Source organism: Rhinatrema bivittatum, chromosome 11 (assembly GCF_901001135.1).
Source record: "Rhinatrema bivittatum chromosome 11, aRhiBiv1.1, whole genome shotgun sequence".
NCBI lineage: Eukaryota > Metazoa > Chordata > Amphibia > Gymnophiona > Rhinatrematidae > Rhinatrema > Rhinatrema bivittatum.
Window position 1 is genome coordinate 68165470 of NC_042625.1, and position 14636 is coordinate 68180105.

General features: G+C 47.0%; 1 protein-coding gene across 1 annotated transcript in view; it reads right to left on the bottom strand.

The window, feature by feature from the left end:
• The window catches only part of LOC115073017 (calpain-1 catalytic subunit-like), a 62326-nt gene extending 47895 nt beyond the window's left edge, over window positions 1–14431 (bottom strand). The window contains exons 1-4 of the mRNA XM_029571125.1: window positions 13800–14431; window positions 12011–12080; window positions 2563–2681; window positions 1781–1914 (exon numbers count right to left, since the gene is read on the bottom strand). Of these exons, the coding sequence (XP_029426985.1) occupies window positions 1781–1914; window positions 2563–2681; window positions 12011–12080; window positions 13800–13988 (512 nt within the window). The 5' untranslated portion in view covers window positions 13989–14431. The remainder of the gene's footprint in view (window positions 1–1780; window positions 1915–2562; window positions 2682–12010; window positions 12081–13799) is intronic.
• Window positions 14432–14636: the final 205 nt, after the last annotated feature.

A 14636-nucleotide genomic window follows, 5' to 3' on the forward strand; every position in this document is an offset into this window, starting at 1 on the left:
CCCAGATGAGAGTAGAAGAAAGCAAAAGCTATGCTAAAACTACTTAGCTGTCAACTGCTGCATTTCTATTTCCAGCACTGCTGAGGTAAGCAGGCTTTTGATTGTTCCAGCCCAAACTGCACTGAGACATCTCCTCTACAAACTGTTCCATGAGTCATTGCAGATGTATACCACTTGGAAGAGAAGACAGTCAGACGGCGATAGCACTGGAGAAGAGAATCCAAGCGCTCCCAGGGTTTAAAGACTGGCTGGGATTTTACTGTTTCAACTGGGCATGGTGACATGTATCAGAGGGAGCCATGGGTAGTCTGGGAACCCCTATCTGATTCCCCCAAAAGGGCGCGGGGAGGGTAACTCGGGAGAAGTTAAGGAAGACCTTCTTGAAAGTAGTTCCCTTGAGTTGGGCCAGAGACACGTTCCTGAACTGGAGGGAAAGATATACTTGGGCCTAGGGGATCCCACATGGACCCTACCCTTCATAAAGAAAAGAAATGGTCAGTCCCAATTCAGGGTGGGAATAGGAAATAGGAACAGTGAATTACTTTCCTGGTAGAAGCAGACACTTGACCTGACAAGGTCAAGCTGAGGGGCAGGGCATGTAAAGGAATGTATATTAAATCCTCCTTAAAAGTCCAGGACCAGGCACTTAACCTGGTCCACCTTAAGACAGCCACAAGGGTATCCTGATTGCAGGACATTGCCCCTTGGGAGAGGGATGAGACGCCAGGGCCCAGAGGGAAAGAGAGGGCCCCAGACGAGAGTAGAAAAAGCAAGAGCTATGCTGCAGCATTTCTGTTTCCAGCACTGCTGAGGTAAGCAGGCTTGTAATTGTTTAATTTGCCTGTATATAATAAAGTCTGTAGAAGAATAGCCGGAGTTCAGCCTACTCTGTCCTCTGGCAAGCTAAAGGCCGCTCATGCTGTCTTACGCTGTATAATTAATTTGTGGCGCCTGTCCCAGAAGCTAATGAGATCAGGTATGTTCAGACTGGAGATCCTTGCTCTGGATGTCTTTATATGCTGGGATGCAGCTGAACCACACTTTAAATCTGCTCCCTGTGTCTGGACTCCTGGAGGATCCCTACGAGTAGCATGCAATAAAGATTATTCCATTTCTCCCCTTCCCACATAGCCTCAAGGCATTCTCACATACTGCCAAATATCTCCCCCCACCCCCTGCCTGGTGGGGAGAGAAACTGTCAGGCGTCAGCAGAGAGATGAAAACTTGGCCTGAAGAGAAACAAAGCGAGCATAATATCTGCCAGCTGTCAGCGAGCAGTGAAAATAACACAGAAGAAAAAGAGTCTCTAAGGAGTAAGATCTTCGTATCCTCACTGTTGCCAGCTGACAGTTCAACAAGGGAGATTTTTGCCCATTTCTGTTTTTTGAGTTCACATTGCACATTGGGGTATTTGTGGTCCCTGCTTCTACCATTGGAAATCAGCCTTGCAGGTATCAGAATGCCAAAGGTCAAAGCTGTCAGAGGTCCAGAACTGACAAACTCTCCCTCCTGATCTCCTTCCTTTCCTCTTCATCCCTCCATCCTTCACTTCTCTCTCTTACCTTTCCATCTTCTCTGTCATGCAGCTGTCTCTTCCCTGTGTGCCTCTCTCCCATGGCCTGACCGCCCCCATCCCCCTCCCAGCTGGCCCCGGTAACTAGAAACCGATTCTGCTACTGCTGTTCCTCAATAGATGACCAAAAGGGCAGCGAGCTCCAGAAGGCTTTCTCCGAGTGAGTTACTGGAGGATGGGGATTCAGGTCCTGCCCCTGCTCCTTACTTGGCATAGGCTTTCTCCAGCAGGGCGCTCCAGAATTCATTCTGTGACGCGGAGTGGGTGAAGATGAGTTGCTTCTGTCTTGTTGGCAGCCGATCGTCCACCACCACTTCGATCCACTTCCCAAACTGCCAGAACTACAGGGAGGAAAATCAACAGAGTGAATGCTGGTGCCCTGGGGAGCATGGATCCCACTGCACTCAGAGGCTGGGCGTGCGAATGCTAGCACTAGCACTGCTGGAGGCAATCACGGTATCGGGATTCAAGAAGGATTGACATGGACACATGGGCGAGTGAGGAGTGAAGGGTAGTATGGGTGCAGAGGATCCTCCACAGTGAGAAAACAAGGGGTAAAGCCTTGAGCAGGCACAGAGAATCCCCGGCATTGGGGGAGCAAGAGTTAAAGTATGGGCACCGAGGAGCCTGTGTGGTAGAGAAGTTGGGGTAAAATTGGAGATGGATTTATTTATAAGAATTTGATACTCCGCCTTTCCTAAAGATAGGCCCAAGGTGATTTACATAAAATAATAAGGCATTGAATACATAGTCATGGATACATACAGATATTATATACAGACATGATGCAGTTTACAGGTAAATAGATGAGAAGTAGGGCACATAAGGTAGAAATAAGGACATAGGTGCAATGGGGATACATCAAGTGAGACCTGCTGTATTATAGCAGAAAGGGAGACTGGGCAGAAACCAGATGGACCTGGCTCCCTCAGCTGCCATTATATTTCTAGAACATGACCGTGTTTGTTCGCAGCCTCATTATCTCTTACCCGGAAGCGGAAGATTCCGGCATAACCCTTCTGGAAGCTCTGCCCGTCTGGCACCACGTAGGAGAAGAAGTTACTCTTCAGGGTAAGACAGGAGACAGCGGCCAGGACCCAGCAGTTTCCTGGAGATAAGAGCAGGGAACAGAAAGTGCTTCAAGGTAAAGGTCACAGCTGGAGTCCTCATTCTGACAGCTCACCCCTTCAAGAAGAGCTCAGTGAAGGATCACCTCTGTAGGGTCAAGCAGGGGGACATCAGTTCCATTTGGGCTTGGGGTCCACATGGGAGGGAGAAGAGGGAAGGCATAGAACTCCATGCCTACTGCACGGCAGTCTTGACATAAAAGGAAGAACCATGGAAATGATTTAGAGTCAATGAAGAGACAGAGTGTAAGGTGCCAAGAGAGAGAACAGATAGCCTGGAGAACATGTAGAAGGAAAGTAACATAATGTGGAGGCAGGTTATTGGTTAGGAACATAAGAGGTAAGAGCAACCTCGATTTCCTATGTCTATCCATCTGCCCATCTTGTCCCACTTTCGTTGTCAAGGAATTATTTTGTGCCTTCCACTGAGGCCCTGAACACAAGAACACCCGGGCACTTCTGCATAATTGCAGATCTCCTAACGACCTCCAATTCCTTTCCTTTCCGGGAGCTGATTGCTTAGAATGCCTCACTGTAAGTTGGTGTCAGCAGTGGGACTAATAAAGTTGGAACCTAGCTCTCTTTGAGTTTGCTTCTGGGCTTTAAACAACTGTCTTGGAGGCGGGCAAATCCATTTCTATCACTTGTTTAGCGTTAGCCTGGGAGGTGGTGCCCACTCTCTGTTAGGGTGAGAGGGAAAGTCAGTTTGCGTGTCCTGGGCTCCATTCCATTCCCTGTCAAAGCTCCAGGGATAGATCTTGGTGTGACCCAGGTAGACTGATGTTTTGCGAAAAAAGTTAACTTGACCCTGGGATTTGTAATTAGTGATTTCCTTCTCATTATATGTAGGAATAGAAAGTGGAGGGGGAGAGAATGAGCTGGCATTGGGCATCCAGCTCCAGGGGCCTGTGTGTGCACAACTCATGAAAAGGGAACATGCTGTTCCTCTTCTGAAATTAATTTTTTCTCACTCATAAAGCGATTTATATCCCTATGACACAGATCTCAACTTTAAAAAATGCTTTAATTAACCACTTTCTACAGATTTATTACATACAGAAAAAATGTTAAAACCAATTAAGAATTTGTGAATATTTAATAGACTGTTACACAAGGGTTGTTGATTTCGAAAGTTTAAAAGACAAGTAAAACTAATAGAAAGATCTGATATCCTCTTTTCCTCTCACTATTGCTTTCTTTCAGCCCTGGCCGTACCCTCACCTTTCACACCTTAGCTCCGGCCTCCTTCCTCCCACTTTCCATCTCAAGCCTCAGCCTTCTGCCTCCTCCTCCCCATCACACATTCCAGCCCTGACCTCCAGCCTCTCCCTCACTATCTCACAACCTCAGCCTTCTGCCTCCTCCGCCCCATCACACATTCCAGCCCTGACCTCCAGCCTCTCCCTCACTATCTCACAACCTCAGCCTTCTGCCTCCTCCTCCCCATCACACATTCCAGCCCTGACCTCCAGCCTCTCCCTCACTATCTCACAACCTCAGCCTTCTGCCTCCTCCTCCCCATCACACATTCCAGCCCTGGCCTCCAGCCTCTCCCTCACTATCTCACAACCTCAGCCTTCTGCCTCCCTCCTCCCGATCACACATTCCAGCCTGGCCTCCAGCCTCTCCCTCACTATCTCACAACCTCAGCCTTCTGCCTCCCTCCTCCCGATCACACATTCCAGCCCTGGCCTCCAGCCTCTCCCTCACTATCTCACAACCTCAGCCTTCTGCCTCTTCCTCTCCATCACACATTCCAGCCCTGGCCTCCAGCCTCTCCCTCACTATCTCACAACCTCAGCCTTCTGCCTCCCTCCTCCCGATCACACATTCCAGCCCTGGCCTCCAGCCTCTCCCTCACTATCTCACAACCTCAGCCTTCTGCCTCCCTCCTCCCGATCACACATTCCAGCCCTGGCCTCCAGCCTCTCCCTCACTATCTCACAACCTCAGCCTTCTGCCTCTTCCTCCCCATCACACATTCCAGCCTTGGCCTCCAGTCTCTCTCTCACTATCTCACAACCTCAGCCTTCTGCCTCCTCCTCCCCATCACACATTCCAGCCCTGGCCTCCAGCCTCTCCCTCTCTCCCTCACTATCTCACAACCTCAGCCTTCTGCCTTCCCCCTCCCCATCACACATTCCAGCCCTGACCTCCAGCCTCTCCCTCACTATCTCACAACCTCAGCCTTCTGCCTTCCCCCTCCCCATTACACATTCCAGCCCTGACCTCCAGCCTCTCCCTCACTATCTCACAACCTCAGCCTTCTGCCTTCCCCCTCCCCATCACACATTCCAGCCCTGACCTCCAGCCTCTCCCTCACTATCTCACAACCTCAGCCTTCTGCCTCTTCCTCCCCATCACACATTCCAGCCCTGGCCTCCAGCCTTGGCCTCCAATCTCTCTCTCACTATCTCACAACCTCAGCCTTCTGCCTCCCCCCTCCCCATCACACATTCCAGCCCTGGCCTCCAGCCTCTCCCTCACTATCTCACAACCTGAGCCTCAGCCTTCTGCCTTCCCCCCTCCCCACCACACACCTTAGCCCTGGCTTCCTATCTCCTACTCTGTCTCAAACTCCAGCTTCAGCCTGCAGCCTCCTCCTTGTCATCAGCCATCCTAGCCCTGGCCTCACTGACGCACAACTCCAGCTATAGCCTTCTGCCTCCCCCTCCCTGTCATACACCTCAGCACCATCCTCCGGCTTCCCCTTCACTGTCTCACAGCCCCAGTCTTAGCCTTCTGGCTTCCTCCTCACTATCACACACCCCAGCTTCGGTCTCCAGCTTCTCCATCACTGTCATAAACCCCAACCCTGGTTTTCAGCCTCCTCGTCACCATCACACACTTTCAGCCCTGGCTTCCTGCCTCCTTCTCACATCACATGCTCTAGTCCAGCCCCCCCCCCCCGCCTCCCCCTCACCATCTCAAACCCCAGCCTTAGCCTCCCACCTCTTGTCACCATCAGACACCCCAGCCCTGGTCTCCTGCCTCCCCGTCACATCATCAAACATGGGAACTCTCCGGATTTCACCTGGAGACTTTGGGAATTTATATCAATTGCCAGGTCTCTGGGTAAACAACAGAAAGCTCCAGGTCTTTTTGTTTATTGCTCCAGCCCCTCTCCTTCAGGAAACCTGCAAGGAACAGGAGTATAGGGGCTGGAGAAGGGAGCAGAAAAAATTATGTTCTGCTCTGCAGTGTCTGCTCCAAGCTCAGCCCCCTCCTCTTCCTCAAGAAGACTGACGGGAACAGGAGAGGCGGGGTGAGCCTGGAGCACACACTGCAAGTAGCATGTGGGGAGACACAGCAAAAGACACAACTCAGTCTGCAGCTGAGACTCAGCTGAGGGAACTGTGATGGTGCAGAAGTCATGAAGCCAAGGGTGGCTCAAGGTAATTTCCTGCATGAGCCAAGGGATGAGATGAGGCTTGCCCCTCTCCCCCTAAGGCACAACACAAGTCATAGAGGGGGCCAAGGGGGGCGGGGCTAGAAGTCTGATCCTTTCAGTGATTTGAAATGTTGGGGGAAAGCTGGGGGTCAGCGTTCCTAGAAGAGTGACAGATAGAGAGTCAGTGATAATGTTTCTGGGAAGTTGGCCATGCTGCCACACTCCCATGAATCCTATGACCTTCCTCCCATCTTTCCCCAGCATTTCCCCCATGGAGAAGCGGTGGGGGTCTATGTGGTGCATTCTCTCCAGGCTGGGGCAAGAGCATTAGGAATCCTTGTGTTCCTCCCATGCTGGCCCTCACCACACTCAAATAAAAATGATGCGTTTATAGTAACAGACTTTACATGAAAAAGGACATTCAAAGTATAGTCTTCTGAGGTTATATCACAACACCATGCACATTATTTTTACATGCACTGCCAACCAGAAAACCCTGCAAAAAAAAAGACACTTGGAACCCATATGATATTAGGCTATTGTTAAATGTGTTGGGTGTGGTCTTAGCATTCAGAAAATCATTATAATTAAAATTTAGAAAACTTCCCATACCAAAAACAGCACTAACTTCCAGCACTCAAACAGTAACAACACCAACTATGAAAAGGCAACACTGCAAATACTGCACCAAGCCTTAAAACACCAATACACCTCCTATTAGGAAAACAGAACAATCTAAGCTGCTATAGATCCCTACACAGATACTATGTAGAAGCCTCACCTTGGTCACACATGCAAAACACAGACAGACCGTCACCAAATACAGAATAAGGTGACCATAAAGTATAAACAGAAATATGCAGACAAAAACTGAACTGGAAAACTAAAAAAGACAGACTATGCAGTGTAACAATGGAAAAGCAGAAACATCACCATTCCTCGTCAACAATGATAAAATCAAGTAATATAATACATCTATCATAACAGTAAAATCATACTAATAAAAAGAATAAATATTTCAAAACGTTTGACAAATGGATCATTCGATAAATAAATTCCTGTTAATTTTTTAAAAGTTCTCAAAATCTAATAAAATATTTCAAAACAGCAGACATTAAATAACAGCTAATAATTAAAACTAATAATCACTCACTCCTCTAAGCCTCTGGAACGCTCAGGCTTCAGCCTACGCATCCGGCGGTACTCTCTCTCTCGTTCTTCCGGGGGCGTGGACTGATACTGCTTCTGCTTCTACTCATTCTGGCTGCAGCGACTGCACCTCCTTCCTCCCACCTGGGCAGGCTCACGTGATACAACGTCTTCTTCTGGATCCATATGGGCAGGAAGGAGGCACACCCAATGCAGTCCTGCCATTGCTGTGCCAATCACAAAACTGGAGTGCCCTAGGCAGCTCTGCACTCTCTACAACTCACCCCCCTCCCCCATACATTCTTGCTTCCTCTCCATATCCCATGCTTTCTCCTCTTTTTCTCTCACTTCCACCTCACTCACACCCATTTCCCCTTCCTCCCCTCTCACACGCCTTTACTTTCTTCCCCTCCTTCACTCATCCTCTTCCCTTCCCTTCCCTCTCACTCACTCATCTTTCCCTCTTAATAAATAAATAAATTCACCTCTTCCCTCCCCTCTCCACTCACTCACTCTCTCTTCTCACTCACACCCCTTCCCTTCCTTCTCGAAAACTCATCACTTCCTTCCCTTTCTTTTCAATCACTCTAACCCCTTTCTCCCTTGCCTCACCTCCTTTCTCACTTAGCCCTCGTCCCTTTCATCCCCCTCTTTCACCCCACTGTCAGCCTCATGGAAACCCCTCCTGTATGTCATCATTGGGCTCTTCTTCTTGGGCTCTTCTTCTTGGGAATTCTGCAGGAAGCCGCTGGAGATGTGCGGCCATCCTGCCTGCCCACCACCAACCACTAATCTTGCAGCAGTGACGCCAAAGGCGCTTGCACCATGGAGCGCGTGCCCTTGGCACACACAAAGGAGCACAACAAACGAGCTTGCCCATTTGTGCGCCCCTTCATATGTACCTTGTTTGCACCTCGGATCTTCATAACCATCAATACTATGGAAAACTGAGTACAATCATTCAACCACTTCACCACACTTCCCTATCCCCATAATCACAGGCCACGGATGCTACTGTAGAGAAGCCATCTGATGACCTTTCCATGCTCCACAGGCCAGAAGTCTTATCAACATCAAATTAACCAGCATGTAGCCTATCCTTACTACTACTACCATCCTACTCTTTATACTCATCAATGCAAAATCTATCACAAAAAAATCTGCTATAATCTATGACCTCCTTGATTCCGGAGCCTGTTACTGTTTATGAGTCACTGAAACATGGTTGAAAGAATACAACACTCTGATTCTTAACCATTGCTGCCCATCTAACTTCTCATATTTTCATAGACCTAGAATAGAATGTAGAGGAGGAGGTCTGGCTGTATTCTTTAAAACCCATCTGAAATTTACTATGGTAGATGTCCCTAACCCTGCCCCATTTGAATTGCTTTGTCTAAAATCCCACCACATAAACCTTTGTCTGACCTACAGCCCTCCTGAGCTCCTTGCCAAAAACGCTCTTCCCCTGTGCGAAGCAATCTTTAATCTCAACCTGAATTAATCAACAACTGTAATCCTAGGTGACTTCAACCTCCAGCCACCAGCCTTGCAGAGTTCAGCTACCACCAATATTATGTTTGATGCCTTGCTTTCATGTGGCTGGAAACAAATCATCTCCTCCCCCACTCACAAAAAAGGCAACTGCCTAGACCTAATATTTGTTAACCCCATGGGCTTCCACATAAATGACTTGAACTTAAACATTTCTGAAATTCCTTGGAGTGAACACTTCCTTATCAACTTTGCCCTGAAACCCAAATCCTGTGATCAAATCCCCCATGGAAACAGTACAACAACCATAAAACAGGACCATATTGACCCAATGTCTCTTGCATCCAACCTCACTCCAATTCTAGACAACATCTCTTGTAACACACTTGAAGAACTATTAGAACGCTGGAACTCTACCTTTACATCCACACTCGACAAACTTGCCCCTCTGAAACTACACTCAATGAAAAGATCAAAATCCGCACAATGGTACAATACCACACTACAAACCCAGAAATGTGAGCTAAGAAAATATGAGCGAAAATAGAGGAAAGACCCATCTCAGACAAATAAAACTCTTTACTATGATAAAGTGACATCATATCAAGGGGCCATCATCGCTGCAAAGAATCCTACATCTACAAAAATCTGTCAGCCTCATGGAACAAGCCCAGAGAATTATATACTTCAGTAAAGAATATAATCAACCCAAGCTTGACCTCCTCTACTCTTCCTCCCACCATCCCGGGGATGAGCATTGCTGAGACATTCGCCACTTACTTCACCAACAAAACAGCAATGGTCATTAGCACATTCAATAGTTCAATCTCTAATAAAGCCCAAATTGGTCCAGAAATTCAAGACCCAACCTGGCAATGCTTTGAAGACATCACAAAATCGGACACCACAAAGATCATCGACAACCTAAAACCTTCGTCCACCCCCCTTAATCCATGCCATACATCCCTACTCAAACTAATCAAACTAGATATTGCTCCGTATATCACCAAATTCATAAATTCATCACTACAATATGGCATTGTCCCTGATATCCTAAAACAAGCTTCAGTTAGACCCACAATCAAAAAACTGATAGCAGATCCAACCATCATTTGCAATTACTGCCCGATATTCACCCTATCTTTCAAGGTCAAAGGACTAGAAACTGAAATTCTCCATCAACTCTGCAACTTCATTGACTCAAATAATATACTCAATCAATACCAGTTCACATTCAGGAAGCACCATAGTACTGAATTACTACTGGTATCTAGCCTCAGTACTGTGATTCACAGTTTTAACCATGGCTTCTCTTTCCTCCTATGCCTACTTGACATCTCCCACTGCATGCGACATGGTCAATCACTCCATCCTACTTTCAAGATTATGCGCCTTCGGAATAACTAGCACAGTGCTAGCCTGGTTCTCATCATACCTTAGCAACAGGACACAAGAAGTCCAAACTGACTCTTTAACCTCCTCACTGATGCCACTGAGCTCTGGAGTGCCCCAAGGATCGTCTCTCTCTGCTGCATTATTTAACCTTTACCTAATCCCACTATGCCGTACCTTACACAACCTCGGACTGCACTATAAAATCTATGCAGATGATATTCAATTTTTTTTTCTGCTCAAAGAAACATGGGCCCTGATGGAATCTTTCCTCAACAACTGCCTTACAATGATTAAAAAATGGCTACATGATAATAAATTAGCGCTCAACATATCGAAAACAGAAATCATTGTATTATCACCCCATCTAATCACTGACACCCCCAACCACATCACGTTTGATTCCCATTCCATCCCCATCTCCCAAAGTGTACGGAACTTTAGAGTCACTATTGACCTCTCTCTCTCCATGCGAAACCATATAAGAAATATCGCTATCTCCTCATTCTACAAACTGCGTTTGCTACGTCATCTTAAGCCCTTTCTTGAATATTCAGAGTTTAGGTCTGTCCTTTAATCCCTACTATTCTCAGGGATGGACTACTGTAACTCTCACCTAACAGGCCTACCTCTATCCACCACCCGTCCATTACAGATCATAAAAAAACTCTGCAGCAAGACTTCTTACTAGCACTCCCATGGAAGACTACATCTCTCCTATACTCAAATCTCTTCACTGGCTCCCTGTCTCCTACTGAATACAATATAAGCTGGCTATGATCATCCATTCCTTGATCTATAACTTAAACTCCCCATGGCTTTCCTTTACAATAAAAATCCGTACCACTGACCGACAGCTCAGATCATCTAATCAGATGCTACTAGATGCTCTGCCTACAAAACTCACACATCTCAAGGAAACCAGAGAACACACATTCTTCTCTGCTGGACCACTCCTATGGAACAGCCTACCAAAGGCAATAAGATGTCTACGAGAAAAAACTTTCTTCAAAAAAGCCCTAAAAACTTTCCTCTTCAAGAGAGCATTCCCTAGCCAAGATGACAATGGACTACCCCAACTGGTCCCCCTGCAGGAAATGATACCTAGTCTTCACTCCCCTCTCCTATGACCCTCTGGCATAACTGATCTCACTCCTTGATGTTTGTTCTTTTTCTCCCTCCCTAAGATTTTGCATTACTTGCATCCCTCTCTACTGTCTATATATTTCTCATTTTGTATCACGCTCTGAACATAGGAAGGGCGGGTAATAAGTGCTTTTTAAATAAAATAAAATCTTTTGCCAGCGTAGTGCACTGCTTCCAATACACATTATGTGGGAAGCCCACAGGCATGTTATTAAACATGTCTTATGGCAAGGTAAGGCAGCTCCCACAGGACTGTATATGGGGGCACTTGTTGCCAGAACCAAATTTTGCCATCTGAGACAGCCGCCTCACCCTGCTTAACGATAGAACTGCCCATGGATGGAGCTGTGCATTATAGAGGGGTGGGAGCAAAGAGAATGCTGGGGCCAGGGAGGGAGAAAGGGGAATGATGCAGGGATTATCCCTGGAGATTGGAAGAAGTGGTGGTGGAGGGTGGGAGTGGGGCAAGAGAGAGTGTGGATTAGCAGGAGGAGAGGCAGACGGAAGAGAGAAAGCAAATATGCATTATCCCTCCCTTTCCCCGTCCACTCATCAAGAGCAATCTGAGGGTGATCCCAATTCAAAAGTTCCCAGCTATGCACATCACACACTCCACCTGCCCTCCTGCCTCCCTCTCACTGTCACACACTCCAGCCCCACGCGCAGATTGGCGAATGAGATGAGGGTTGTGTTCCAGTCCCTCCAACAGCTCAGCATCGGTGGCCCGGTAAAACATACCCAGTTCACCCTGGCAAATATCCGTGGTAGCAGCAGATTGGAGGACAAACTGGGGGGATTTGCAAATGTCCTGCAAAGGAAAGAAAGAAAGGAGATCAGTCAAGGTCACAGAGAAAGTCACCGCTGTTTGCTCTCTTCCGTCAGCTGAACGAGGAAGTTTGTTCAACCTTGTCCCTGTTTAGATGTGTCAGAAGCTGGAGGGTGTGGAGTTAGGGGAATGGAGCAGGAGTCATTTGGTTTTTCAGTGGTTTGAAAATCTGAGTGTCGTCCCCCCCCCCCCCCCCCTCACATAGTCCAAATCAGCCTGCAAACTTCCAGACAGAAGTTCCATCCTGTGCGGACAGGAAAGAAATGATAGTCTCCTCGTGTTCTCCTGCTGTGCCTCGGGCTAGTGCTGGAGCAGCAAGACACATACCAACACCTATAGACAATTTATTCAATTAAAGCTGCCCCTTTTCCTTCATTAATCCTACATATAACCTCCAGATTTACTTCTTGCCTACCATGGACCTTCTACTGACCAAGGCCCATTGAGCCCAGCATCCCGTCTCCCACAGCGTCCAGTCTGGGTCTCATATACCCGGCAGATCCCAAAAAGCGATGGCTTTCCCAAGTCTTCCTGGCTAATATTGGTTTACGAACTTTTCCTCCAGGAACTTGTTCAAACTCTTTTAAACCATGCTATGCCAGTCGCCTTAACCACGTCCTCTGGCATTAGATTCCACAGCTTGATAGTACTTTTTACACTCTGTGCACTATTTATTTTGAATCTGCTGTTGTTACTTTCATGGAGTGTCCCCTTGTTTTAATATTATTTGAAAGGGCAAATAACCGTCCTTTATTTACCTGTTCCACCCCACTCATGATTTTATAAACTTATATCATGTCCCCTCTCAGCCATCTCTTCTCCAAGCTGAAGAGCCCTCGCTGCTCCAGTCTCTCATTATAGGAGAACCGTTCCATCCTCTTTATGACTAGGACTGCACACAGTAATTAAAGTGCGGTCTCACCAGGCCTGTCTTGATTACATTATAAACTGCAAGGAATAAGGACTGTCCACTAAGTGTCTCCGTACAGCGCAACGTACTTCTGCTATGTGCTATATATAATCATAATAATAATCATAATACATCTGTACACAAACAACATATTTAGACTCACACCTATGTACATAAACATACATATGTGCACACATGTACACAAAAACATGCACACACAAACACACACACATATATATATATTGTTCCCTGCACTATTACAGTGACTAAAGACAGGACAATTTTTGGACAGTCAGGATGACAACACAGCAGAATCAGGATACAAATTGCGGGATGTTGGGGGTTTCATTCCAATCCTTGGTTTTCAATCCCTGACAATTTTATATCTATCTAAGAAATTGATATTAAACAATCCTGGCAAGGTACACTTTCTATGGGGGTAGCATGGAGGGCCAAATACTTTGTGGGCACTGTAGCTGCTCCTCGCCAATCTTCATGTGCACAGGTAAGTCTACCTCTCTGCGCACAATTAAATCAGCTGTTGCGGAACAGCACAGAGTGACTTCTGTGTATAAGTGCCTTTCACCAGCAGACTTACATGGAGAAAGGCTGACTTCCATGCACACCTGGATGGAGAGATACAGATTCTGCAATGACCTGATTTATTCAGCTTTTTTCCAATAGAATAAAGTCTTTAGTAAATCCATTCCCTAGATGTGTTCTTGTGTTACACAAAGGATGCATAAAATCCCAAACAACTCGTCATAAATACCAGCATTCCCTGGACTTACCTTGGGTCTCAGCCAGGTGATGGTCTTGTCTGGCGGGTTGTTGGTCAGGCTCTGTGGGTCTGCCGGGAATACCGGATCCTCAAAGAGCTTCTTCTCTCGCAGGCAGGCACTCCTCAGGCTCTCAAAGTCCTGGTCTTTGTAATGGAGTGGGTTTTCCCGGGAGCCCGGCTCTGCCAAGGTGTTTGCCATTTCCACTCTTGGGATCCTGGTGTCCTATTGAGTAGTCTATGGACTCACAGACGTCTCCTGCTGCAGACTGTCACACTTTCTCTCTCTCTCTTTCAAAGAATTCAGCTCTCTGCCTTTGTATGTCTCTGTCTATGTTACAAGCTCTTCCTGCTTTTCCTTCTTTCTCATTCAGTGGTGACCCAGTTCTCTGCTCTCTCTTTATCAGAGGCTCTTGACTGGTCCCTCAACCTCTCTGGCAATTTGCTCTCTCTCCCTCAGGTGTTTTGCCTGTTTGAGATTCCTCTCCTGTCTTATCCCTCTCAACTCCCTCCCCTCACAGGTCCTCAGCATTCACTCTCTCCCAGGCTCTTCTTCCTGCTGTCTGTTCTCATAATTCTTCCTTCCCTGGAGTCTCTACTTCCCCTCCCTGTTCCTCCTAGGTCCTCCTTCTTCTTCTCAGGCTCTCCTCCCTGCTATCTTCCCCGCCTAGTTTTCTTCCTTGCTGATTCAGATCCAGAAAACTTTATTGGCATGACAATTTGTACATGTGTTGCCAAAGTATTACATAAAGTGATTAGAGAATGTATAATAATAATAAAATAAAATGATAAAGTCTCTCCCTGCTGTATCTCTCTCTGTCTCCCTTCCCCTTCATCCCTGCAGTTCCTC